The sequence below is a fragment of the Agelaius phoeniceus genome, chromosome 2 (assembly GCF_051311805.1).
Source record: "Agelaius phoeniceus isolate bAgePho1 chromosome 2, bAgePho1.hap1, whole genome shotgun sequence".
Taxonomy (NCBI): Eukaryota; Metazoa; Chordata; class Aves; order Passeriformes; family Icteridae; genus Agelaius; species Agelaius phoeniceus.
In genome coordinates this window covers 72,232,278-72,257,132 of record NC_135266.1, presented here as the reverse complement: position 1 = coordinate 72,257,132, position 24,855 = coordinate 72,232,278, and the positions used below count along the sequence as shown (strand labels likewise).

General features: G+C 38.1%; 2 protein-coding genes across 7 annotated transcripts in view; one reads left to right on the top strand and one right to left on the bottom strand.

Annotated features, from left to right (window-relative positions):
* Positions 1-14,254, top strand: part of TNFRSF19 (TNF receptor superfamily member 19) — a 57,112-nt gene extending 42,858 nt beyond the window's left edge. For all 4 annotated transcript variants that reach the window (XM_054654851.2, XM_077173869.1, XM_077173870.1 and 1 more), the window contains 5 exons: positions 4,696-4,860; positions 6,120-6,245; positions 7,038-7,140; positions 9,185-9,585; positions 11,984-14,254. In XM_054654851.2, coding sequence (XP_054510826.1) covers positions 4,696-4,860; positions 6,120-6,245; positions 7,038-7,140; positions 9,185-9,578 — 788 coding nt within the window. In that variant the 3' untranslated portion in view covers positions 9,579-9,585; positions 11,984-14,254. The remainder of the gene's footprint in view (positions 1-4,695; positions 4,861-6,119; positions 6,246-7,037; positions 7,141-9,184; positions 9,586-11,983) is intronic.
* Positions 13,586-24,855, bottom strand: part of MIPEP (mitochondrial intermediate peptidase) — an 82,876-nt gene continuing 71,606 nt past the window's right edge. For 2 of the 3 annotated variants that reach the window (XR_013180954.1, XR_013180953.1), the window contains exons 21-23: positions 24,119-24,213; positions 17,218-19,555; positions 13,586-15,243 (exon numbers count right to left, since the gene is read on the bottom strand). The gene's annotated coding sequence lies outside the window, so the exon portion shown is untranslated. The remainder of the gene's footprint in view (positions 15,244-17,217; positions 19,556-24,118; positions 24,214-24,855) is intronic. The other variant, XR_013180955.1, reaches the window with a different exon arrangement.

Sequence of the window (24,855 nt, the reverse complement as noted above, 5' to 3'; positions counted from 1 at the left end):
AAATACTTGAATAGTCATTTTCTCCCCCAGGGCTTTTTGGTACATTTATTAAAAAAATAACAAAACCAGCAAAATAAAACTAACAAAAAGAAAAAAATTGTAGTCAGCACTTGGAGCACATTTGAAAAATGTGGTTTGACATGATGAACTTTGGGTGTAGGCCGTGCACGCAAAAGGCTGTCTTTTTACAGATGTTGGGAGACTCTGTCCCCACTGTTTACCACAGTCTCCAACAGTAATTTAATAAAGTTTCTTACCTCCTACTTGAAAGACCAGGAGAAGGGAGGCAATCTGCTGCTTTGTAAAGACTCAAAGATATTTTTGGGGAAACTTGCTTTCCATTTATCTTGATGCTCAGTAGTATATAAAACATACGTATTTAATCTATGTATACAGATCTTGTACATGTAGTGTCTGAATTGTCTATATAATATATAAGGATATATAAAACATCCTTTTGCTTGTTTGGGGCTAGGTAAGCATATTGCCTTCTTACTTTTAAATGAATATAAACTTTTTTAAATTTTTTTTTCAAAATGGAGGAATTTCAAAGTGAGCCACATTGCTTTACACTGCCTTGCCTTTTCTGTGGATCAAGGGCACACACACAGATAGCCACTGCAGTGCAGCTGACAAGCAGTAACTTGTTAAATTACATAACTTGAGGGTACGTCTGAGCCCTTAATTCTTGTCAAATTAAGGTTGATACAACTGAGTTGGGCCATTCAACATAAAGGTAATGGGAAAACAGCTTTTGTAATAGGCAAATATTCCTTTCCCCTGTTGACCAAGAATACCCATACTCCAGGAATTAACAGCATTTTAAGCTTTGCATTTTACTTCCAATCCTGGTAGTAACAGATGGCAGTCTGTACAATGTTACCATTTTACTGCTTTTTAAGTGCAGTTTGGATTAGCTTTGTTATTTTGAGTAAACTCTCTTTAGGTTAACATTGACTGGACACGTTAAGAAAGAAACCCAAACATAATATTCCACATTTTATTCTCCTCAGCTTTTCTAGTTATTATATGTTTCTTGTATCCATGGAAGAAGCATACAGCATTGCAAGTTCTGTTTTCACATGGTTGATCTAGCACAAAAAGCTTTCTTTTAGGTTTGCTGATTCCAGTAGCGACTGTAATTAATCACGGTTCTGAAAAAATAAATAAATAAAAATGGAGAAAACAAACATGAAATCAGTGACAAAGGAAGTATTTTTTTATTTTTCCCTGTCTCTTGTTGTTTGGTATAATAGGCCGAAAATTCAGCTATTCTGTTTATTGGCAGAGATTTTAGTGATACAGCTGGGATTCATATGTTCCATATTAGCTGAGTTACTGCTGTTTAACTGCCTTGGATTAACAGAAACTTTACTTGCTTTTAAGGACCACACCTTTGCATATACTGCCATTATAATGTAATATTGATTAATTAAGGGAAGAATGTGTATTTAGGCTTACTGCTCAAAATTATGCAGCAGATAGTTTGATATTTTGGGCAATTCTCCTTCAACATTAGCACATTTTCAGAATGTTAGAACTAAGACTTAAAAAAGGAAATCAACTTCTTAAATAAAATACGGATAATATGCACATGCTTTCCACAATCAGAAAACAGTGTGCACCTCCTCCCTCCTTTCTGAATGTATCCTATCCAGTTCACAAAGTGTTTAATTGCATATTTAAATTTAATCATGTAATCATCTAATAGAGGTAAGTAAGTACAAGTTTAAATTTAAAATGCAACTCCTTGTTTTACTGAAGTGGGACCATTAAGTCTGTGAAAAGAAAGAGTTTATGAAAATGCATACATGTCTGAGTAACACTGAAAGCAGAGTTCAGCAATGCCCAACGGGCCACTTCTACAATAGCAATCCACTTCTGAAATGTTGGTCTCTGCAGGGAAGATCACTATCATTATAATTAGAGCTAGACTACAATGGACTGCTCAGAGTAGCTATTCCAAAAAGTTCTTTGAAGGTGAAGATGAGTGGTAGACATTCTCAGGAATAGAAAATTGCTTTCTCAAGTGAAAAAAAAAATCAACAAAATGAATCTTAAATAGCTAGATGGCTAAAAAAAAATTCAGTTTTGCTATCCCTATATAAAATGAAATCACTGCATTTCCAGTTTGAATATTGCTGGTGGACGTTAAAGAAATACATAATTTATATATTCCTGGAATATGTAATATGTAACCATACTTGAAAATAGATGTATTTTGTAAGCAAATGAACAGAGACAAAAACATAGAAGCTTCATCTCCTGTGCTCTTTTTCTTTTTTGCCCTTCAAAATTGATAATTCTTTTTTCTGCAAATTATGAAGGCCTAATTGCTAAGAACTGTTTAGTGCTCTTATGTACATTAATACAAATAGATGTATTGATACGAAAAATATTTGAAGATGTTCTGATCACTTTTTTTATTGTCTTGTTTTTAAATACTTGTCCAGTCTGTCTTTAACCTTCTAAAGACTAGATCAGGCAGTTAACTAAAATTGAAAACCTGATACCAAAGCACAGTCTTATCTTCACACCAAAGCTAGCACACCTAGCTATATAGACAGGATTTTACATATATTTACTGCTTCTCACAGGTATCCTGGAACTTCATGCAGAAATTTTTTCAGTCTGCTTAAACTATAAACTGTAAACTACAGCTGCAAGAATCCTAGAAACTGATTGAAAAGTTTTTTCTGTGGAAGATTGAGGTGCTCCTGCCAAGAGCATTCGAATAATGACAAATTATTATGACACTTATTGCATTTCCTTTAGAAGTAATATTGGAGATTTGGAAAAGAGGCCATAGCACTTAGCTCTGACTGAGAAAGGAGCATGGCTCTGTCCTGTCTGCATGCTTCCTCCAAGGATTTATACAAACTCATGAGGTTCCCTGAGCCTTCTTGAGCTTGAGCCATCCAAGCTCTCTCAAACTGGTCATAAGAGAGAGAATCTTCAGTTCCTCAGTCATTTTTGTGGCTCTCTGTTGTACTTTCTCCAGTTGCTTCACTGTGTGCAATTAGGCAAGTTGAAAGCATGTAAAAATGATCTGCTATGAATTTACTCTTCAGATTTTGATGTGACAGTGGAACATAATAGTACAGTTTGATTGAAGGTAAGTTAAAATATTTAAGCGGATGAAAATGCAGTGATACTTGTTTATCTTCATGCTGAAATCAGGAAATGAGCAACTAAACTAACTTTCTTCTGTATAATGGCCATGATCTGATCTCTCCACTTTTTTATATTACCCTATTTACTAGCAACTACATGATACTATAAGCTGCAGAAACTGTTTTTGTTTAATTCATTTGTTGGGTTATTTCTTTAATTTTCTGGATTCTTTATTTCATAGAATAGTGTTTTCCTTTGGCATTAAGTGCTTTAAAGTCTTAGAATTAAGTCAATTTTTCAAAATGCCTAGGTTTTGTCAATCCCTGTATAACAAAGCAATAAAGTATCACAAACACTTTGGTACCCATGTTTGATGTGTGTAGAGAAAATACCATAACTATTCCAGAAAATTATTCCTTAGTAATACAGTTCCACTGATTGCACTAGCTAAGCTAGGAAGTTCTTTCCTGCCATCATGAAATTGCAGTAATGAGATTGAACTATTTTATTTATGTACAATTTGATTAGAGGTTTTAATATACTCTGGCAGACATTTATCTCACAATTTAAACTTATGACTGCATGGACCATTTCTTAGGATATTATAGTCTTTAGGTTTTAACTAAATATCTTCTGGGGTAAATAGGCACAATAATTTATTTCTGAAAGTTAGTAAAATATGGTTTGTGGTTTCTTAAAATTTTGCTGTCATAGAAGTTCTCTATGTTTTATTCCTTTTTTCCTATTGAATTTAGGAAGACTTTGCAGTAGATTGAAATAGATGGGCTGTCAAAATTCATAGATTGTTTAAAAAATAATTTAATATTAAAATACAAAAGACAGTTTCAACAGTTGTAGTTAAAGTTTTGCTCCTTTAAAAATATTTTTCACCTTCCACCTAAAGGTGAAAACATTTGTAGCTGGAAACATTGCTTAAGTCTTCACTAATTTGGGTATAAAGTTAATCTGTTGAATGTTGACCAGAGGTATTATCTAGTATTAAAAAAAAAAAACACTGAAGAAAAAGAGTTTGCAGAGTTGAAATCTTGAGTTTGATCTTGGGAATGACCATGGTGTCATGACATATGCAACAAAGCAGGATGATAATTTTGACAACATTTGAACTTCTGTGGGTGTCAGTGCCCAGAAAGTTTCCTTATTAAGGGAAGTTCATGTATTTGTGCCTCCCTCTAGTGGATCACTCTCTCAGCTCTGCCCTAGGAAATGTTCTCCATATTAAATTCATGTGGCATTAAATATTCAAATGTCCTTGTTTTCATAGTGAGGATCTGTTTTCCATTCTCATAGACAGTCTGAATGTGTTGGTGTGCATCTCCACTCATTATGGCACATTTTGTAATATATCTTTTCTAAGACTCCTTTTCATACTGAAGGTGCTGATGATCATATCTATCTACATGTGCAACTAATGTTGCAAAGAGAAATACATTTTCTTGTTTTGAAAAACATTCCCTTTTTTTCTATGCCACAAATTTCTTCTGTTTCCCAGACTTTCATTTACATGACTATATTCTGGAAATGTCTGCAGTTTGCCTAAATCATTATTTAATTATATTTCAGGTACTACCAAGGTAAATCTTGTGAAGATCCCTTCAACTGCTTCCAGCCCTCGAGACACTGCTCTGGCAGCTGTTATCTGCAGTGCACTTGCAACAGTGCTCTTGGCTCTTCTCATCCTTTGTGTTATCTATTGCAAGAGGCAGTTCATGGAGAAGAAACCAAGCTGTGAGTTCCAATTTTTACTCTTTCTTGGTAATATTTATAGAATGGTATTAGTTTGGCAGATCCCTCTGTAGGTAAAGAAATTAAATGTCTACATCATTTAAGCAAGTTTAGATTGAGATGGGCAATACAGCAGAGCCCAGGACTCCATCCAAGTTTGCCAACTCGAAAGTTCCAGCTGCTACTGAGAAAATGCTGTGTAAATGCCCAGAAATACTCCAATTATATCACTCCTATGCCATACTCTGCTAGAGGCTGCACAGATACATTTGGACTATTCATGATCCAAGATGGGACATTACAGAGTTGCAATGTCAATGTGGAAATACCAGTTTGGAAGATCTGTGCATCAAATGCTATTGTGAAACACAGATTAGGTCATCAAGATAGTGAATGTGGCCAGTGTAGATGAGAGATTTGTCCTTAACAGTTTTGGTTTTGTGGGTATATTCAAGATGAATTAAATGCCTGAGACAGATCTGTAAATTTCTTTTAAATCCCTAACAGGTCATCAATGTAATTTGTTTATAATAAATATTTTTCTGCCTCTTAATTTAAATTAAGAAAGAAAAAAGTGAAAAGCACTCTAGTTCCCATTTATAGCTTTATAAAACTTTTATTAAAATATGTTTATAGCATGTAATGAACACTGGATGCCAAACAAGAATACTATCTTGGATGAATTGATGTTGCTGCTGCTCTCAGCACAAGCAGAAATTTACAGAGGTTTACAGAGCCATTGTAAGAATTGTTCCTAACCTAGAATTTGCTTTACCCATGAGTTTTGAGAAATTCTGACACAGTGAACTCAGACATCATTTAGTGAAGTGCAGTAACTTGTTTGCCTTGGCCTACAATTATAGAGATTAAAGGTAGTCTGCTGTTAATATAAAGCTCTTTAAGATAATATAAACAAAATCCCAGTGGCTGAAAGCTGACTCTGGAAAATTTCAGATGGGAATCACTGGGAATCATTAAACACTGCAGAAATGTAACAGTGAATAAGATATACTCTCAAATCATCCAAATGAGAGCAGATGTCTTCCTAGAAGTGGCTGTAGTTGAACCAGCTGTTCTAGGCTTTGTTGCAAAATCTGTGGTTTACATTATTGGAAGCCACATGGTCACTGTGGGTCTTTCAGTTGGAAAATGTATGGACATACTTTATAGCATGACATTACACATTTTGTAAAGATAGAGGGCACTGAGCAGGAAAAAGGGTAACACTTCCTGACATGGACTTTTATTCCCTTTGTTCAAAGGGTCTCTGAGATCACAAGACATTCACTACAATGGCTCTGAATTATCGTGTTTCGATAGACCACGGCTAAGTGAATATGACCACAGAACATGCTGCCAGTGCCAAAGAAGTGCATCACAGACCTGTGGTATGTTATGTCTACTGAAAGGTGACTTTATTTTATCTAACACTTGAGTTGTGGCAATTCAACTGCAGAGCTAACACTGTCAAACTAACCTTTGTCCTAGGCTAATTTCTTAATAAGCAGAAAGGATTTTTAAGTAGCTATTTGGGGTTTTTTTTGTTTCTTCCTGTAATTCATTTCAGTGACTTCACATGAAAAAAAATTTAAATTTCTATCTCAGTTATTTCTGATAAAAATAGCACTGCATATGGCTTTGAGATTTAAATTAGTGTGAAGGATTTACCAGAGAGCATCTAAGAATGTGGTATGAATGCTAAAGGACAACAGCCTGGACAATTCAAATCCTTGCCATTTTGTAAAGTCATATCAGAACAAATGCAGCTGTGACATTAAGAAATCATAATAAGAAGAAATAATAAGACAATAAAAAATAATAAGAAAAATTAAGAAAGCACAGGATTAAATATCATCCCGATAGCTTTACTCAGAATGCTTCCACTTATGTGTATTCAACTGACAAGAAAATTAATTTTAAAAATAGGTACTCATGACTGGCTTCTATGTTACTACTAGAGGAAGGACTTGGCTTTTATAATTATTTCAATTTTAAAGGAATAAAAATGTTCTTTAAAATGTTTTTACAGCAATAAATCTCTTGCTGTAAAAACATTTCCACAATTCATGTATTATAATGTAACTGGCAAAGTAATACTCAAGTTTGAAAAAGATCAGAGACTAAGTTTATGCAGAGCTTTGATAGTTTTAACACTATTAAAATTAATTTTCATTCCTCAGGACCAGTTCACTTGATTCCCTCACTGTGCTGTGATGAAACCTGTAGCATGGAGCACAGCAGTCACAGTTGTGCTTTCCACTCACAGACCACACTCAATGAAAGGTAACTTAGTTTTACAAATATGTATTAAACATGAAGTATTTTTATATGCAGTCAAATTCATATTTATATAGAGACAACAGCTGCTTGAAGTGGAATGAGGGATTTTGATGAGCTGTACCCATATCATCCCATGTTGTGCAAGAATAGGTTTATGGTGAAAAGATGAAGTATTACTTAGTAAATGCTGACTTGATCCATGGGTTTCTCTGAAGAAGTGGCTTCTCTCACAAGCAGATAATGTTCCTTCTACTCTGTGGCACCTTATAGGCTTTGGCCACCCCCTCTTCTGCTAATGGTTAGCAAGTTGCTGCATAAACTCATAAATCTGGGGGGATTGAGGCACAGTTCACAACTGGCATGAAGAGTTTTTTTTGAAGGAACTGTTTAGGTCTGCAAAATTTGAAATATCTATTATTTCTGAATTTCTAGCAGGTTTTAGCTTTTATTTTCTCCCAATCAGCTGAGTATAAGTATAGTAGTAGTTATTTTTACAACAGGGCCACGAGCCAAATATATAAAATTTATGGTGTCCTTCAGAGTTTCCTGGTTACAGATTTTAATACAGGATGTATTTATTTCTTTTAGCTAGAATGATTTTCCATATAAGGTTTAAATTGGTCTTCAGCTGTTTTGTTCTTATGGCCACATGTTACTAAAAATGTAGAGGTGGCTTCTTCATAAGTATTGTTTGTGCAAGGTGACTTAGTGACCTAAGTACAAATATCTAAGTTTTCTATAACAACTTGTTTAAATACCAACAAGCTTGAGTCATCCTTGTATACCACCAAGGCTGACAAATTGAGAGTTGTGTACTTTTTGAGGAATCTTTTGGTTAAGGCTTTAAAAATAACTGTAATATCCATGCTTTATGGACATCAAAGATCCTGTGGTTCCTTGCAGTAGAAATGGAGCTTGTGCCAATTTCCTTTGCCAGAATAATGTATTTCCTTCAATTGTGGTGCAATGTCCTGACTTTTGGCCTCATCTCTGAAAATGCTTTGTGTGTATATCAAAGCTATTAAAGTGTCATGTTTTGGAAATGAGTAAAGCTATTTAAAAACTGTTCTAGGCGTGTTAATATGGGACAAGTTTTGTCATACTGCATATCAGACTTAACATAGCCCTTGCATTTTTAAAAATCTGCAGACAGTTTTTGGAAATAAAACATTGGTGTAACTTCCTGGCTTTGTTAATACTTTTTTTGGTGTGTATATATAGTGAAAAACACTACTGGACTTTCAACAGTGTTTGGCACATGTCACTATTATCATGCACCTTAAATACACTTGAGGTAGATAATACTGAGTTTCCACTTATACTTTCTTCCATTTTCCATAAAAAGAAAATAATGCTTGCTCTTCTTTAACATTATGTCCTTTACATGTAAAAGAGAATAGGAGAAAAACTTTTCACATTTTGAAGGCTAGACAGAACAAACTGAAAAATCTAAAGTGAATACGTTTTCAGGTTTAAAGCAAACACAGTTTCAAGAAGCCTTGTTGCCTATTCCATTCTCCCAGTCTGAAGCCACTTTACTTCTTTTACTTCCATTAGATATTTGTCTGTCTACAATTAGGGGAACTAAAAAATGAAACCAACCAAACCCCCTCAGTGTTGAAGATTCTAGACTCTGCCCAACCATCTTTGTTGCTGCATTTTAAGCCTGTTACATCCTGTCTTAATACTCCCCTATCCACGCACTGAGAAAAAAAAGTCCTTCTTTGTGACAGTGTTTAATACCTGAACACTACTATATTAGTTTTTGTCATATTTCTGACCCTAAACAGCTCCAACTGTAGTTCATGTTTTGTGGAATCCTGGATTCACCGTCCAGAGTATTGGTCACCAGAGCTTTTGTCATTTCCAGCCAAGGAACAGACTGTATTCCTTCTCAATAGAATTACTTTGTACAGGATGTCTTTAGAGTATTAATATAACCCTGTTAAACCTTCTTGAAATACCTATTACAAATGATCAGTAATTAAAATACTGATAATATTTTCTGGAATGCTTTGTAAGTCATGTGCCTTTTATCCTTCTGCAGAGCTGCTGATTCTGTTGGAGAAATGATTCCTGCTTTCCTTGGTTCTCTTTCACACTCTGCCTGTGGAGACATTCCAGATGCTTGGCCTCTTATGCAAAACTCAGCTTGTTGTGACAGCATTTCTATCTGTGAATCATATTCAGAACTGGCTGGAGGATCTGCAAAATCCTGCAGCCCTGAGACTGAAAATGCAGCCGCCGTTGAATTGGATAATAACCAGGAACCAAGTGAAGTACTTCTTTCAGCTGAGTCTCTTGATGGAAATGTTGCAAAGTCCTTTGAAATCTCCGAACACAGAACATGCACAGAAGTTTCATCACTTCAGAACTCGGTGACTGCTGAAAGCCAGCCAAAGACAAAGTGTAATGGAACAACAAATGACTCTACGGACTGATAAAGAGGTAAAAAACATAACTACAAAGGAATGAGAATAAGTGCTCCAGGCATGTAGAGCTAGATAAATATAGAATTGTAAGAAGTTCTAGGGTTATATTTCTCCATAGGTTACACCTAGCTATTGCTGAAATAAATTAAACCTCTACAAGAGATCCAGCAGTTTCACATTTTTAAATCATTAACTAAATTTGAAAGGTGTAATTACGCAAACTGTGCTGTTGAAAGGGGTAAGTCTGTACACCAGTCAGCTTTTATCAAGGATTTTTTTCATTAAATATTAAGAGAAAAATTCAGTTTAATAGCCTTGTGACCAAACCATCGTGTGAGGCTAGCCTTTGTTTACGAGTGAGAACTGAGGAATTGGCTTTGCTTATTGCAAACAAAGCATAAAAGACATACAAGTGTTAATTTAAAAATACTTACAAATCCTTTCTGTGGAGTTACTGCAGTAGTACTAGAAACACAAGAGAATCTCAAATGCCTTATAATGCCATTTATATTCCCATGCCATCAGATAAAATGTAAGTTAGTCCATAAAATGCAACTTTATTTATAAAAGCTCAGAGAAAATGCAGGTCTGAGGTGCAAAGAGGTGATAAACAGTTGTCTCAACTATGTAACAATGGAACTATTGCAAAAAGTCACATTGCTGCTGTTTCATCATTATATCTTTTTTAATATTACCTGTGCTCCGTACTTTTAAAATGGAATTTTCTACTTTTGAAAGTAATCTGGGGCCTCGAGTAACTAATCTGTGAAAGGATCCCAAATTATGGCCTGTGTCCTGATGGCAAGCGGTGTTGTTACTCCAGGCCTATGCAGGTTGTGGCTGGAAAGGAGAAACAGTCTCCTGTGCATGAACTCAGAGGCAGGAACACAAGAAGTTGCCACTAATATTAATTATGCACCAAATTTAATTAAGAAAATTATGCTATCTGTAATTACGAAAATTTTGGGCCATCTGCAGAAGTAAAACTGCATTCCTTTGATCCTCTTCCATTTGGTTTGCACTAACACTTTTGTGTTATTCCTAAATATGAAGTAGAAAGTAATTAGTATTTAGCAAGAACCACACATATTCTGAAAGCATGTAAGTGCAGTAGTTTCTTTGTAACTCCTTAATTGTTTAGCTAGGTGACATTGTCAAGAGGAGAAAAGGGAAGGGAACTGACTGTTAAATCTAGAATGGCTTTGACATTGACTTCAGTGGAACTTGTAACCTGAAAATCTGCTGTGTCACTGACAACATCAGCCTTATCCAGGTGGCACATCTTTCTCTCAATGTATTATTTACAGTGTAAAGTTTTGTCTGTAACAATGCTGGGCACTGCCTGCCCCTGTGTCAGATAGCAGCACTGACACTTTTATTTTGGTGTGTGCCCAATATTGTTTGGTGACAGTTGTACTCTGTAGCTGTGTGTAGGAGGGGACAGTGACATGGATACAACCTCAGATCTCAGCACTGCTAGTTCCTAGCAGTTCCTGATGTTTTAAGGGAATACATTTCCATATTAACAGGATTTTAAAAATCAGGAATTTGTGGGTGTTTTCTCACCAAACCATGCATCAACTTCAGAGGTATGAAATTAATATTATTTAAGAATTTTCTTAGATCAAAAGAACCACAGGATTTCAAAATATGACTACAAAAATTAGCTTTTATTTCACTCTACTTGTTACGGTGTATGAACTGTAAATTTTCTCATTGATTTCTGTGTGTATGGAGACAGCTTTTCTAGCATCTCAAAATCCTGTATGCTTTGACAGTTTTCTGCTGTCCTCTATTACTATTGAGATTTGTGTATCCATTTTAATAATCAAGGTCTTCAGGAGGGTTAATTTTTTCTTCATTTTTTTTCCTATAATAGACCCTACTGATTCATTTTGTACAACTTTTCCCCATTCAGACTCTACAGTGCATCATTATGTGTGTATTTTTGGCAGAGAAATTTCAGTAGTGTTTATGGGACAGGACCAGGACTAGGCTTACTTGAGATGTATTTTCAGGATGAACATTGGCCAGCTGTACAACTCCAAGACAATTAGTTTATCTCTGTCTATAGCATTTTTTTCCCATCTGCTCATCTTTCATGTCTTTTTGAAATATTTTGAGGCAAGGATGGTCTTTGTACTGCCTGAGGATGTATTACAGCCTTTCATAGGTCAATGTTTTATTTTTATTATATTTCAATAGAATAACACAAAATCAGAATATAGCATATATTATACATGTACACACAATTCTAAGCTTTTTAATGTGGGTTTTAATACAGGTTTAATCTTCAGGTTTAGGTGAATTTTACAGCAAGCAGTAAGTATACCTCTACTCTTTTAGTCAAATACAGAAGTGCACACAGGTTTCTTATGAATTTATGTAACAACTCTTCTTTCACTTTGTTTTAGGGACTGGAGCTGTTTCTCAGCACTAAAGCTGAATGCTTCCCTTACACTCCCCTGCTGATTCTCATCAAACATAGTCTGGTCTTCAGTGTTGCATGGTATCCAATCCAGCTGAAAAAAATGGCATCATTTCACACCTTCTGAGCAGTTGTGTCTGAGCTGTAACAGCTGTGAAGTTAAACTTCAAGAAGCATCCTATGAGGACCCTGAAAGTGGATTTATGACCTTTCCAATCTATTTCAGTTTCCTCAGAGTTCAAAATGTCTAATGGAGTGAGCTTAATAGTATATGTAAATACAGCATGAAATAAAAATACTTCAGAGTGTTTGGGGGGTCTCAAATATGGCTACAGGTGCCAGAAGATGTGGGACAATATGGTGCCAGTTTTCTGCCTGCGGATTTGTGCATGCATTAGGATTTTTTTTTCTGCTGGTTCTAATTTTAAATAGTATTCCTGCTATTGAAGGACGTAAAATTTGTAAAAAAAAATCCATTTATGTTTATAAAAGGGTCACCTATTAATAAACTGAAGCTTTTATTATGTATTACATTATAGTCAATAAGCTAGTTTGGGGAGTTAGAGAATTAGCATGTTACATACACTATGTGTGGTTGAAGTCCCCTCCATCCAATTATTACATTTTTGGGAGGTTGCATTGTTAAGTGTAGGAGGAGATTAGCTTTAAATTAGATTTAGTTTAATGAAGGTCAGACATATAGATAAGGACATTGTGTTTAATTAGTAGTCTCAGTATTGGAATACAGCACTTCTTGTTATAGCATATAATTTTGAATGTTGAAATAATATGTAATCAACTGTCAAATCAAAATGTCAGACTATAGCAGGAGTGCCATGAAAGTATTTATACAGTGAGACTGTTACCAAGATTTTTTATTAATGCATTATTTTTAAGGGTCAAGCTCTGAATTAATTAATTTAAATTAATTCATTTAGGAGTCCCTTTCATTCAAGACCCTCTGTCCTTCTAACTGTAGTACTGTGTCAATTCAAATTTTGCACACAAAACATAAGAAGTGGTTTGCTTTATCACATCCCTTAATATAATTTTTTTCAGCCATTTTCATCCCTAAAATAGTTTTTGTTTCTGTGGATAATGTCAGTAACCTTCACTGATTCATGATACTCAACAGGCTCACACTTGTCTGTGATGAACTCTAGCAATTATTCCTTAAAGTACCCAATGTGCCTTGACTAAAGCAAAGCAATCAGCAAAACAGATGCCAACAAATTGGCAATAAATATTACTCATCTTTCCACACGTGGTTTGTGTGGCAATGGAAATGTTGAGACAGTATTCAGAATCCATTATGGAAAAAGACTTTTGCTTTGAAGCACACAGAAAAGGTGCTGCACAAAAATATCTAAAAACAGTACAGGCAGCCATGGCAGAGAGATGCTCCACCTCTTCACCAGTGAGATTATTCCTTAGTGCAAAAGCCATGAATAACAGTTCCCAAATATCAAACCAATGTGAACAAGTTACCCAAGTGATTTTCTGGCTGTTGTTGGGTTTGGTGTTTTAAGTAGTAGGTACCACCTTTTGGTCACTGCTGGAATAATAAGCAGTTATACAGTACAATTACTCAGATAAATACTTTCACACATATATTTAAATATAAGTAGTTTTGAATAATTTCTTTGCATACTTTCATACATTTAAGAAGTTACAAAACATTATTTTTCACTACATGTACATGAAGAGATATGTGCTTCTTTGTATATACTTTGTAAATAGAAAAAAATCCAATGTGCATTTCAGTATATGGCAAAATATTTCCAGAACATACAGAGATTTAACTTTTCACTAATAATAGTTCTTGAAAAAGCAATGTTCAAAAATTTTGCCAGCATCTGCCACAGTGTGTTTTCCCATTGGAATTTAAAATTTGTGTAATTGTTTTTACCCAGCAACCCTAGAAAAAGATACTTTTTTTTTTTTTAATGAGTGAAAGCTTGAGAGCAAATTAGGAGGAAAACATTAAGAGAGTGTTTTTTAGATATATGTGTATATTTTGTATATACTTTTTTCCTTAATTTAACCAAATTGGTCTTTTGTATATTGCCTGTGGCAAGCAATGTTGTACATGCCAATAGAAACATCCACTATCACTGCATTTACACTGCCCACATGTCTTGTCTAGGGACTTACAGTGCTGTTTTAAATACTCCTTTAACAAATGTAAATTAAAACCTTGTATAAATTGTTTTGTAATACTTTTTCTACTTGTGAATAAAATGTTATGTGAACCAGTCTTGGTTTGTTGACTTCAAATTAATAATAGCTTTCTGTATAAATTTAGTGATGAATTCTTCTAATTCTTTTAGAATTTCACAATGGGGTAATTACATTAAGGTTATGGTAGAATTTGGTGTGTCTTTGTCTTGAGATGTTTGCAGTTTAGCAGTAACATCATTTTTCAAGCAGGAGGATCCTGAAGAAGCAGAAAATTAATATCAATGCTTAAAATCATAATGCTTCAAAACTGTTTAAAAATTCTGCTTCTCAAGAAAGGGGGAGGGAAAAGAGGTGGGGGGGAAAAGTCAAATTGCTGTCTTTACAATGTCTTAGAAAAGAGAACCTGGTGCTCCACACCACTAGGTTGTTTCAGACAAGACCGATAAGCAAATAATGAGAGGAGCTGTTTTTTGGAGCAGGATTGGAGTCATGGCCCCAATTTAAATTAAAGGAATGGCACAGTCTGACTGACAAGAGTAGAAGACAGAGAAGAAAGAGTAATTTGATAATTGCATAAAATTGGTCCTTATGATAAAGCCATAAGCAGTGATTGGAAACTGAATCCAGATAGGCATTGCAGATAACATAAAGCCAGGGTGCTTGTCTGGAGTGTGTGATTTTTGGGGGAAAAATTGGGGGGAGACTCAAAAGCTGCTCTGTCCCTGTCTCTGGTTTAGTTGAGCAAATTCCACATTGATTCTTTTCAGTGTAGTGCCATTATTTCTACATTCTTTGAAGTACATAATTCAGAGCTTAAATGGGGATCCCCTACCCAGAATAGCAAGGACTCCTCATACCCCTGTGTCCATGTGCTGCACTCCTGAGCAGCCTTCTACTTGTTTTCTGCTCTGACTGCCACATGCCCAGCCCACCTGAGTGTCCTTGGAGTTCACCTGGAGGTCTGCAAGTCTGCACAGCAGCACGTGGCATGTTTGGGAGGTCACCTTGTGCCAACACAGGGATCTTCATGGCTCTCAGCACTGCCAGGGTTGCAGTGGAGGGCCCCTGACAAAAATTTTTAAAAATATAATCAATAAACAGGAGTTGAAAAACAGATATTTACTCTATCTGGAAACAAAGCACAACTCAGAAAGAATGACATACATGACCAGAAAATTTGCACAGACCAATTTGCTCACACCAATTACTATATAAATCTCATTTACCAGGCTGCAATTTCCCATCCAAGCTTTTCAGAAGGTCTAGAAAATAACCCACCCACCCCAAAATCTTTTTCCTGCTTGCATTCCTATTCAGTACAACAGTATTTCCTGCCTTTTCTACAAGGTAGACCAAGCCCTTAATCCAGTCCTCCCCATCCTACCAGGAGTTTGAGATCACATGGCTTTTCCCTTTGTTGTGGGCTCTTTGAGGGCCTTTGGTTTGCATTCCTATGAAGTCCCTCCAAGCAACAACCTCCATGCATTAAATTAATCCTCTCACTGTCTTTGGTGATGGAGGTTTAGATCACTACCTGCAGCACATTCCAGCACAGACACTGCTGCTTTGTTTTGCCCTTTTAAAAAAGGGGGATTGAAGGAGGGTGCAGTGTTTTATCAGGCATGGAGCAAGCTGAGGCTGGGCACTGCAGAGCAGAGCCACACAATGCACACTTTGTGCTGGCAGGGTGCAATTTAATCCATATTTAGTTTTGGCCTGAGTGATGGTAAAACCCACTTGCTCTTCACATAGCAGCACATGAGCCATTTCGATTATGTCCGATAAGGTGGCGCTTTCAATAGGATAAAAATCATCGTGGGGGGATTTGCTGGGGAGCCTGCTGCTTTCCACAACAGCACTGAATGATGGGATTAGAGGAAATGTTTTCTAATAGCCAGCTGACAGAGAGGGTGGCAGATTGGGGGCACACTGAGGCTTCTACACAGTGCCACAACTTCAACAGCAGGGTCAGCCGAGGAGGACTGAGGGGGTTTTCCCATCATTTGATTTTCTAAATCCTTATCACAGTTGGATTTTTTTTTTCTTTTGGTTGATCTGACAAAAGGAGATTTGCCTTGCTCAAAAGGTTATAAATGACATTTTTCTAAAGCATTGGTGGAAAAGCAGACAAAAAGAGAAAGCAGCTTTTAGAAAGTGCTTCCCCTGAGCCTCAGTCTTTGTGGAGTTTTCCATTTCTTTTGCCCAGGTTTCAGTCTCTGTTTATGGATGGCTAATTCACATGCTATTTAGCATGCAAAAATTCCCTTAAGTATAGCAGCTAATATATCAAAATCTGGTTGTAACCAACAGTTTAAGGGAGAGCACCGATTTACAGCTTAGAAAAAACATTAAACCACTGGAATTCCAGAGATCATTTTGATTTGCCCCAGATCTGTATCACACAGTTAATTGGAACATAACAATAAACAAATATAAATACAGAATGTGTACCAAATAATGAACTTGTCACCTTGCACATGACCTGCAGCAGGGCATTGTCCAGGTCAGTTAGTAATTTTATTCCTAAGTCCTTAAATTTGAGGAAATTACAGAACAACTGTGGACCAATTCAGGGGAGGCCTGTACATCCACCACCCAAGCACTTATTCTGCATATGGCAGAGATTACAAAATGAACTGAGAACATTAAAAAAAAATACTAAAGGTTGTGTTTCAGTTTTTTAAAATGCCTTTCAGCCCAGGCATCCAAGCACCGTAGACATTTCACAGGCCAATATGGGAGCCTTAAGGGGGAAAAGTTGCACACAATGGGTGTTCTACAATATTGAACAAAATGGTAGCAGGAGAGGTTATTTGTCATTAAAATAATAATGAGAAAAGGATATCTAAAAAAAGAGCAAGAAGGGGCCATTACATTGCAAAACATATTTTAAAAGCCAAAGTAAAGCACTAGTCTACAGACACCTTAATTCTCTAATTTCATGTTCACCTGAACACACATACACTCTGCAGCAGCCCAAAGCAAAATGAGGCAGTATCAGCAGGGTAACAGTATTTACCATGCCAGTTTTGTCCATACCTTGCAAATGTTCTTTTTTCATTTTGATCTTGATTCCAGCAACATCTGGTAGCTGAGTTTAACCTGAAGAAATTCAGCAGCAAGTATCAGCTTGGCCATTTGTTGTCTCTCTGTTGCAAGAGAAAAAAGGAAGTTTTTGACCAACCTGGTGCTGGTTTATGTTGTTAGATACAACAGTAGTTGTGCTCCTTTACCAGAGCTTCAGCTTTATTAAATGTTTTCCCTAAGGATGTTCAACAATTAAAGCTAAGGGGACACAGCACCAGTGTAAGAGTGAGAATATCTTTCTGACTGTAATACTGAAACAGACCTATAATATTCCAGCAAATAACACTTGCATTTTGTCAAAATTTATCATACTTTTTTGATATTTTGGGACTACAAAAAGACAAAAAATCCTTGATCGGAAAAATTTGTACACTTTGCAAAATGCTGTGAAAATTTACATAAGCAAGCTTTCTCTGGGAAGGTTTGGGCAGCTACTCTCCATGTTAAACCCTCAGTCTAATGAAATCCTCAATTTAAATATATCTTTAAACATCCTTTAAACCTTGGAGGATGTGTTGCTTACTCAAGGAGGACCAATCAATTTTTTATGGGCAAGAACTACCTCAAAGTTATCTTCACACACTGTTTTTTAACTGGCAGAACAGATGGACTCAGGCAGAAGAGACTCTAAATCCTTTAGGTGATAAAATGCCTGTTGTATTGATGGGTTAATAGAAGCAAGCCCTGTGGGTTCAGCCTTCTCATTAATACAATGGGAGAAGCTGTGGGATCTGCAGGGAAGAGCTGAAGAATGCCATAAATTACATCTCCTGTGGCTTTCAACAACAAATAGACAGCGTTGGAGTTGACTCAAGGTGTTGGCAAGTGCTGTAGAAGCGATTCCTGAAAAATATCTGAGTGCCAGATGATGTTTCCTAATACAGAGTGTCACTGAGGAGGGCTTGTGGCATTTATGGCCCAGATGCTTTCTTTTCCTGGAGAAGAAACCTTCAGTTGCCTTTCTGCAGCGAGGGGACTCTGGGCAGTGGGGGCAGCAGGAGCAGCTGCAGGAGGCAGGGGAGAACAGGGGGCAGTGCTGGCATTTCCAGCACATGGCAGCCTCTTGCAGCTGGTTTCCCTCTGCAACTCTAGGGGTGCAGACATAAGCTGTAAAAGCCCAAAAATCCCCAAAGATGCAATATTGCACCTTCTGCAGATGTATCAGTTTTGTAAGTGCAGCAGCTGAGAGAGGTTAGTAAAAAGCAATTATTATCATCTGTTAGCTGAGGGGGTGAACCAAAAACAACTACAAGATTTGGACTCAAGGCTTCCTTGGATCTGCTTTCTGATGTTTGCTTTTCATCCAGTCCAAGGTCTACAGCTGCTGCAGCTCCTCTGAGGATATCCCTGTGGTTCTTACCTGATCTTAGGGAAGAGAAGTTGGCTTCCAGTTTGGCCTTGTCACACTCCATGCTGTGAGAGCTGGAGGGTTTAAATGCCTGACAATCTCTGTTCTTTTCCTAATTTCCTCAGGTTTTGGACAAAACAATAAAAAGACTGTATTCAGATTTTGCTTAACTTGCACTACATTTTCTCATGGGAAAAAAAAAAAAAAGTCAATCCTAATGCCACCCAGAATCCTAATGGTTCTGGAATCAACTACTGCTTCATTCTCTTACTGCTGCTCTGTCCTCTGGCCCGGTAACCAGGCCAGGAAAAAATACAAAAAAACCCACATCTTTGACCAGATCAACCTCAACCCACACCAACAACCCATTCTTTAAAAGTCTGCTGTTGAACCACTGCCTATGGGTAGTTCAAACAAAAGAAAACAAAAAGGGGCGGAGGGGAAAGAAACAGGAGAAAAAAATTGCATAAAAGTTGTACTGGAGAATCATTCAGCAAAATTCCCACTTGTGTATTAAAAGCTCAGCTAAATAACTCTGGGCTGCATGGGAAAACAAGTAGGAAAGAAAACTCTTCTATTCTCTAGAATTACCCTGCCCCTCAAGCATACCAAGCATTTTATCTTCTTAGTCTTCATAAAATATCCGTTTTGTGAAGAAGACATGCTGCATTTACCCCTTTTTCTTGACACAGGAGGATTTGTCCTCCCCATCTCCTGTCCCGTGTCAGAAATAGCAACACAGTGAAGACTCTTTCCACTCAGGAAAGGAATGTGTCTCTTTCTTATCCCCTCTCCTCCTGTTTCATGGCTCTTTCCTACCTGTCTGCCTTATTTATCACTGCTGCAATTGTCAGGTACTTGTTTGCCTGCTTTCCTCCAGGTCTGCATTTCCCATTCTCCTCAACTGCCTGCTCTGATCTCCCGTGCCACTGGAAAACAGAACTGGGGGTTTAAATTGATTCTTTTGGAAGATGTAACACATGCACAAGGTAAAGCTTGCTTTTAGAAAGGCAGAGAGCTCAAATTCAAAGGCAATCTACCCAGGGATTTATTTAGTTGGATTCTTATCTGTGGACAGCTGCTTCTGAAATGGAAGAAAAAGTAAAGTGCTTAAAATGGAGAATTTCTTTTAAGTACATGCCCTGATCAGGATTTTTTCTGCAAGAACCCTCCATGAAAACTAGGGACAAGAGCTGGTCACAGCAGGAGACAGAGCTATCCATGACAGTACATAAAACTTGCTGATAACAGGACTTACCCTCAGGTGCTGGAAAATAATTATCTGTAGAACAGATTAGACAGGTCAGTAGGGAAGTGTAATGGTTTAAACTGACTGGAAACACAAAGCTGTCCTCTTTTTTTGGTGTGGAACATTCACTTTCTCCTCCCTGAGATAATCTTACCACAAAATACTGCAGCAAAACAAATAATCCTTCATATCAGATCTACTTTGCACACCTGGTATTCGACTCAATTTCCTAAATGGGTGAGTCAAAGCAGGTTGGGCTGACCTGTTAGCTGAGACATAGCAGGCATTTCCTCCTGTGCTCTTAGGCTGGTGGAAAACAGCACCAAGGAGCAATGAACTTATAGCAGAAAGGATGACACAGTTAAATTGGTCTCCTGCTTAGAACTGCTAATTATAAATCAGCCCAAAGTTATAATGGTTATAAGTTATTTGGTTATACTCAATTAAACAGAAATTATTTTAACAATAATGTTTTAAAACACTTCAAAAACTTAAGAACAGCCAGATGGAAGAAGTGGAAGAAAGAATCCAATCTAATTTTGGCCAAAACAGGCAAGAGTCCTCCTCACAGACACTGGGAGGGGATGCCTGGGCAGGGAAACACCCACTGCCTGCAGGCTTGCTGGCAGCACTCCACTCCCACCTCACACCCTCATCTCTTCAACCTCCCCAGCTACTGATGCTGAACAGGTCCAGTGTAAACAATAGAATTATATATTTTTCTATTATGCTGTTACAATCTTTACACTTCTACAGGAAAGAAAACTACAGGGCCCTAAAATGGGGGCTTTCAAGAGCCCCTTCAGCTGCTAATCAGGGCTGGGCTCTGGCTGTTCCAGTTCCTCTGGAGCTCCTCACCTGCCCCCAGTGCAGGCAGAAGCGATGCCGTGGCCGTGGCTCACAGCAGCTCCTCTGTCTGTCCCTGCAGCAGGAGCAATCCTGTGTTATCTTGGCATCTGCCCCTCCCTTTGCTTTTGCAAAGAGTTTTGTTGGTGTTTGCTCAAAGTCCTCTGGTGGGTGAGTGGTTTTTACACAGGAAATATGTACACCATTGCAATGTCCTGCCGTGCTGTGACATGTGGCCACAAAGGAGCGTTTTCACTTGGCCTGCTTGTCTCAAGCTCTTTATTAGGTGATGGAGTGGGAAACTGCAAACTGGGTCAATGAGTGAGCCTTTTTCTTAGCACTACTCATGGACCTCCAGCAGCTGAAGAATACTTCTGTCTGCAATTAATCCATCAGTTTGGGGCGTGTGGAAGCCCAGATACAGGACTGTCTGAAAATGGTGCCACTGCCATGTGTAAGCTCTTCCAGTGGTCTTCTGGGTTGGGAGTTTTTTGCTCCTCTTTTGCTTTAATTAAGAAAAAGTGAAGTCTCAGGCTGACCTGGACAAGGAGGGGGATTTCAAAATTCCAAACACCACAGACAGCTGGCATAGCTGGCAGCCAACTCGGTGCAGCACTGAGGAGTAGAAGCCATGGGAAAATGAAACATATTCATCAGCAGTACCAAAAGGGTAGAAAATCAAGATGGAAAGTAGGCTGTACAAAACAGATCCTAGAAAAGAGTAACATTTGTATCATGCCATCTGGGATTGTATGAAGACTGTGACAGTGGACTCTCTATGAACACTTCTCAAAGCAGTTTTTAAGTAAATCTGAGTAAGGTATTCAGGTGATTTACACGTTTCCAGTCAAAATAAAAAACTCAACATTTTCTTGGCGGGCCTCAGCAAGGTTTAATTCCCTCTTTAGAGCTTTGTGAATTCCTATTTGAATGAGCACAGCTGTGCTGTACACATTTCAGTTCAAACCAACCCATAAGAACACACTTCCCAAGCCCTGAGTTCAGCAAGAGAGCTGAGGATGTGACTTGAGTGTGCCTGCAGCAGCTTCACCAGGACCATTATGGCTCCCTTGGGACCAGCTTGCTGTAATGGCCCTTTAATTACCTCCTCCTTTGCTAGCTGATCCCACCTCACGGGTCTGAGTGTGAAATTCAGACCTGGAACTGTAATTTAAATACTGTAAACTTCCAGCTGAGCCGGCCAACAACTATTGTCACTTCAGCATCCCTTTTCTGGGAGAGAGAGAAGAGGCACGCTAGACTCAGGCCAACAGGAAAAGCCACCCAAGGCATCAACACTCTTGGGGCATTGGCACTGTGGCTGTGCTATTGAGCAGGCCCAGTCTTCACTGGTGCAGCCCTCTCATAGAAAATCCACCAATTACCAGCTACTTCATCCCCTCAGTGTCACCAGTGCCCAGATTTCTTCCAGTCCCTGCAGCAGAGATGGCAATTCAGCAGCCTCACTGATAATGATTCTGAAAGTGGAGTGAAATGTGGAGGCTGCTGGCAAACAACCCAGCACTCCTGAAGAGTAAGAAAATACCAGTTTGGCTTCCATGGGCCCTGACAAGGGATGTTATGAGCCCCAGATGACTTCTGGGCATATCAACACCTACTCTTTTCTAACCATGTCATGCTGAATCCAGTGCTTCCTTCCACTTTGAGCTGGTTTATTAACATTTAAATTGCTTAGAGCAGTAATAATGAAGAGAGAAGTTAAAGACACCCCTGCCAGACACTTCCCTGCCTTTCTGTTAGTGTTCTGTTTGGTTTTTTTTTTTTTGGTACAAATAGCAGTGTCTAGGAGGCTGTAGTATTTATGGTATAGTAATAGGAAAAAGGCAAACAAAAGGTAGGAGAATGAGTTGGCTGCAGGACAGAGTTTGTCTGTCCCAGGACCAGCTTTGCAGGGCTGGAGAGCAACACCCTGAGTCCAGATGGAATTTCTCTGTAGGGTAAGTCAGTATAAACAGGGTAAATTTATCTGGCGGATTTACTCTTGTTTATTTCAGTTCAGCGGAGGATGGTAAGGAGCAGTAGCAGTAGAAATGGAAAGACCCAAAACTGGCTTTGATAATCTGGCATAACGAGGAATTTTCTCCATTTTGTAGAAAACAAAGCTTTTCACCTACCCCATCATTTTCCCCAACATTCAGGGGGGAATAAAATAGAATTATAGGATATCAGCCAAACCACCAGATCAAACTTCCTATTTCCATGTTCATACTGTGACTGAGGTTCCAGGTCTTGATAAATAAACTATCCAGGAGCTCACTTTTAACAAAGCCTCTCAACAATCACAGAAGCCTCATGCTGACTTTGGCCCTTAAATGCTGTTTCAGAGGTCCAAAGCTAATGCAGCGTTCACACACATGTCCTTTGGTTGACTGAGAGCACTGATGGATTTTCTACTGGAGCTGGAGCACCAGAAGGACCTTTGGCTGAGCACAGTGTGAGCTGAGGGTCACCTTCCCCAGTCCTAATGTTGATATGAGGTGCATAGCCTCTCTGCTCCAGGCTAAAAGCCCAGGTGAATAAGGGAAAAAGAAGAGCAAATCTCAAGGCTCCTGTTTGCTCCAGCAAGTCCTGCACTCCTGAAGTGACCTTTTCCAGAGCGTGTGGAGTTTTTGATTCCAGCTGAGACCACTGCAGACTGGGATCTGCAGTGGTCTCAGCTGGAATCAAAGGCTCCTGACAGCCAGAGAACAAGTTCTAAAAAGGGGTTTGTAGCTTTTACCGACCCACTTTAATTTGCAAAACTTTTTTTTTTTCCAAATAAGGAGAAAAAGCTGGAGTTGCAAGATGGGATGAGAAATAAACCTGAAGCAGAGAAGAAAAAAAAATACAGGCTATAGCCAGAGAGGCAGAGGTGCCAGACCAGCTGACAGACACTTCTGACAGACCGAGGGAAAGCATGGGAAATGGGACAGCTCACAAAGAAAGAAACTGAATTAGCTATTTGAAATTAGCTATTTCCCTGTAGTCCGCCAGCTTACATCAGTTTTTCATGTACATTTGAGACTGTCAGAAACAAACAAACAAAAAAAAAAGCTGATTTTCTTGGAAAACAGAGATTACAAACTGAACAGACTATTAAAACCACTTTGTCTTGGGAATTTGGCTTAAACACCAGATGAAATCAAAGATAGCTAATTTGATTAAGTAGAACAAGTTATCTAAATCCCTACTTAGGGAAAACACCGCCAGCAATTCAGCACTGTTTTGCAAAAGACCTTCAATGTTGAATAGTTTCAAGGAGAGCAAAACCTACAGACACACAGCACTTCTCCATGCATGAGGGACATGTTTGCTGGGCAGGCTTCAGGGCAAGACAACAAATTAAATTTACAAGAGATAAGAAGAAAAATTTCCATGATGGTGAGGAATCAGGAGTGATGAGAACTTACCTTGTCACCATCAGCTAAGGTTATAGACCCCAATGGCACTGCCTCTTCCTTGCAATGGCTCCTCCAGCTCTTGGAGAATTCCTTCCCCAACCTCCCTGTGACAGCACAGGGAGAAAAGGCAATATATTTGTGCAAATGTTAAGAGACAATGAACTGTCACTTCTACTCTCATTTATAATGAGTAAGATTTACTCTGGCTAGCATGAATCATTTTGATAACATATATAATTAGTTTTATAGAAGTTTTAGTATGTTATAAAAGCTGCTCTATCACTTGTGTTCCCCCAGGGCTCTCTTATAAAATGATTTTGTTACAACTGTATTCTCCTTGGAAGTGAATTGCAGACAACTGAGTACATCTGTATGTCAGAGGCATTGTAAGCCAAGGCATCCATGGCAATTTTAATGCCTTTTTCATTTCTAACACCCATGTGAAGAAATGCAGGCACTTGTGGGCTGCAGCCCTATCAGCTGCCCAAAGCCAAAGACAGCCTCTGCTTCCAGGCTGTCGCTCAGCCACCTCCACACAGCCCCTGGCTGCCCACAGCAGATGCTGCAGATCAGCAACCCAGGAGCTGGGATGCTGTCAAATTACCTTGGGGGAAAACACTCAACATAAATAACACAAGTCTTTAATAACTTCATTTGAGCTACAGAAAGAAATGTTGGAAGACGATTTGTCTGTGTGCAGGGAGATGCAAGGTGAGTTAACTGGATTCCACATTTGTGAGGAAGAT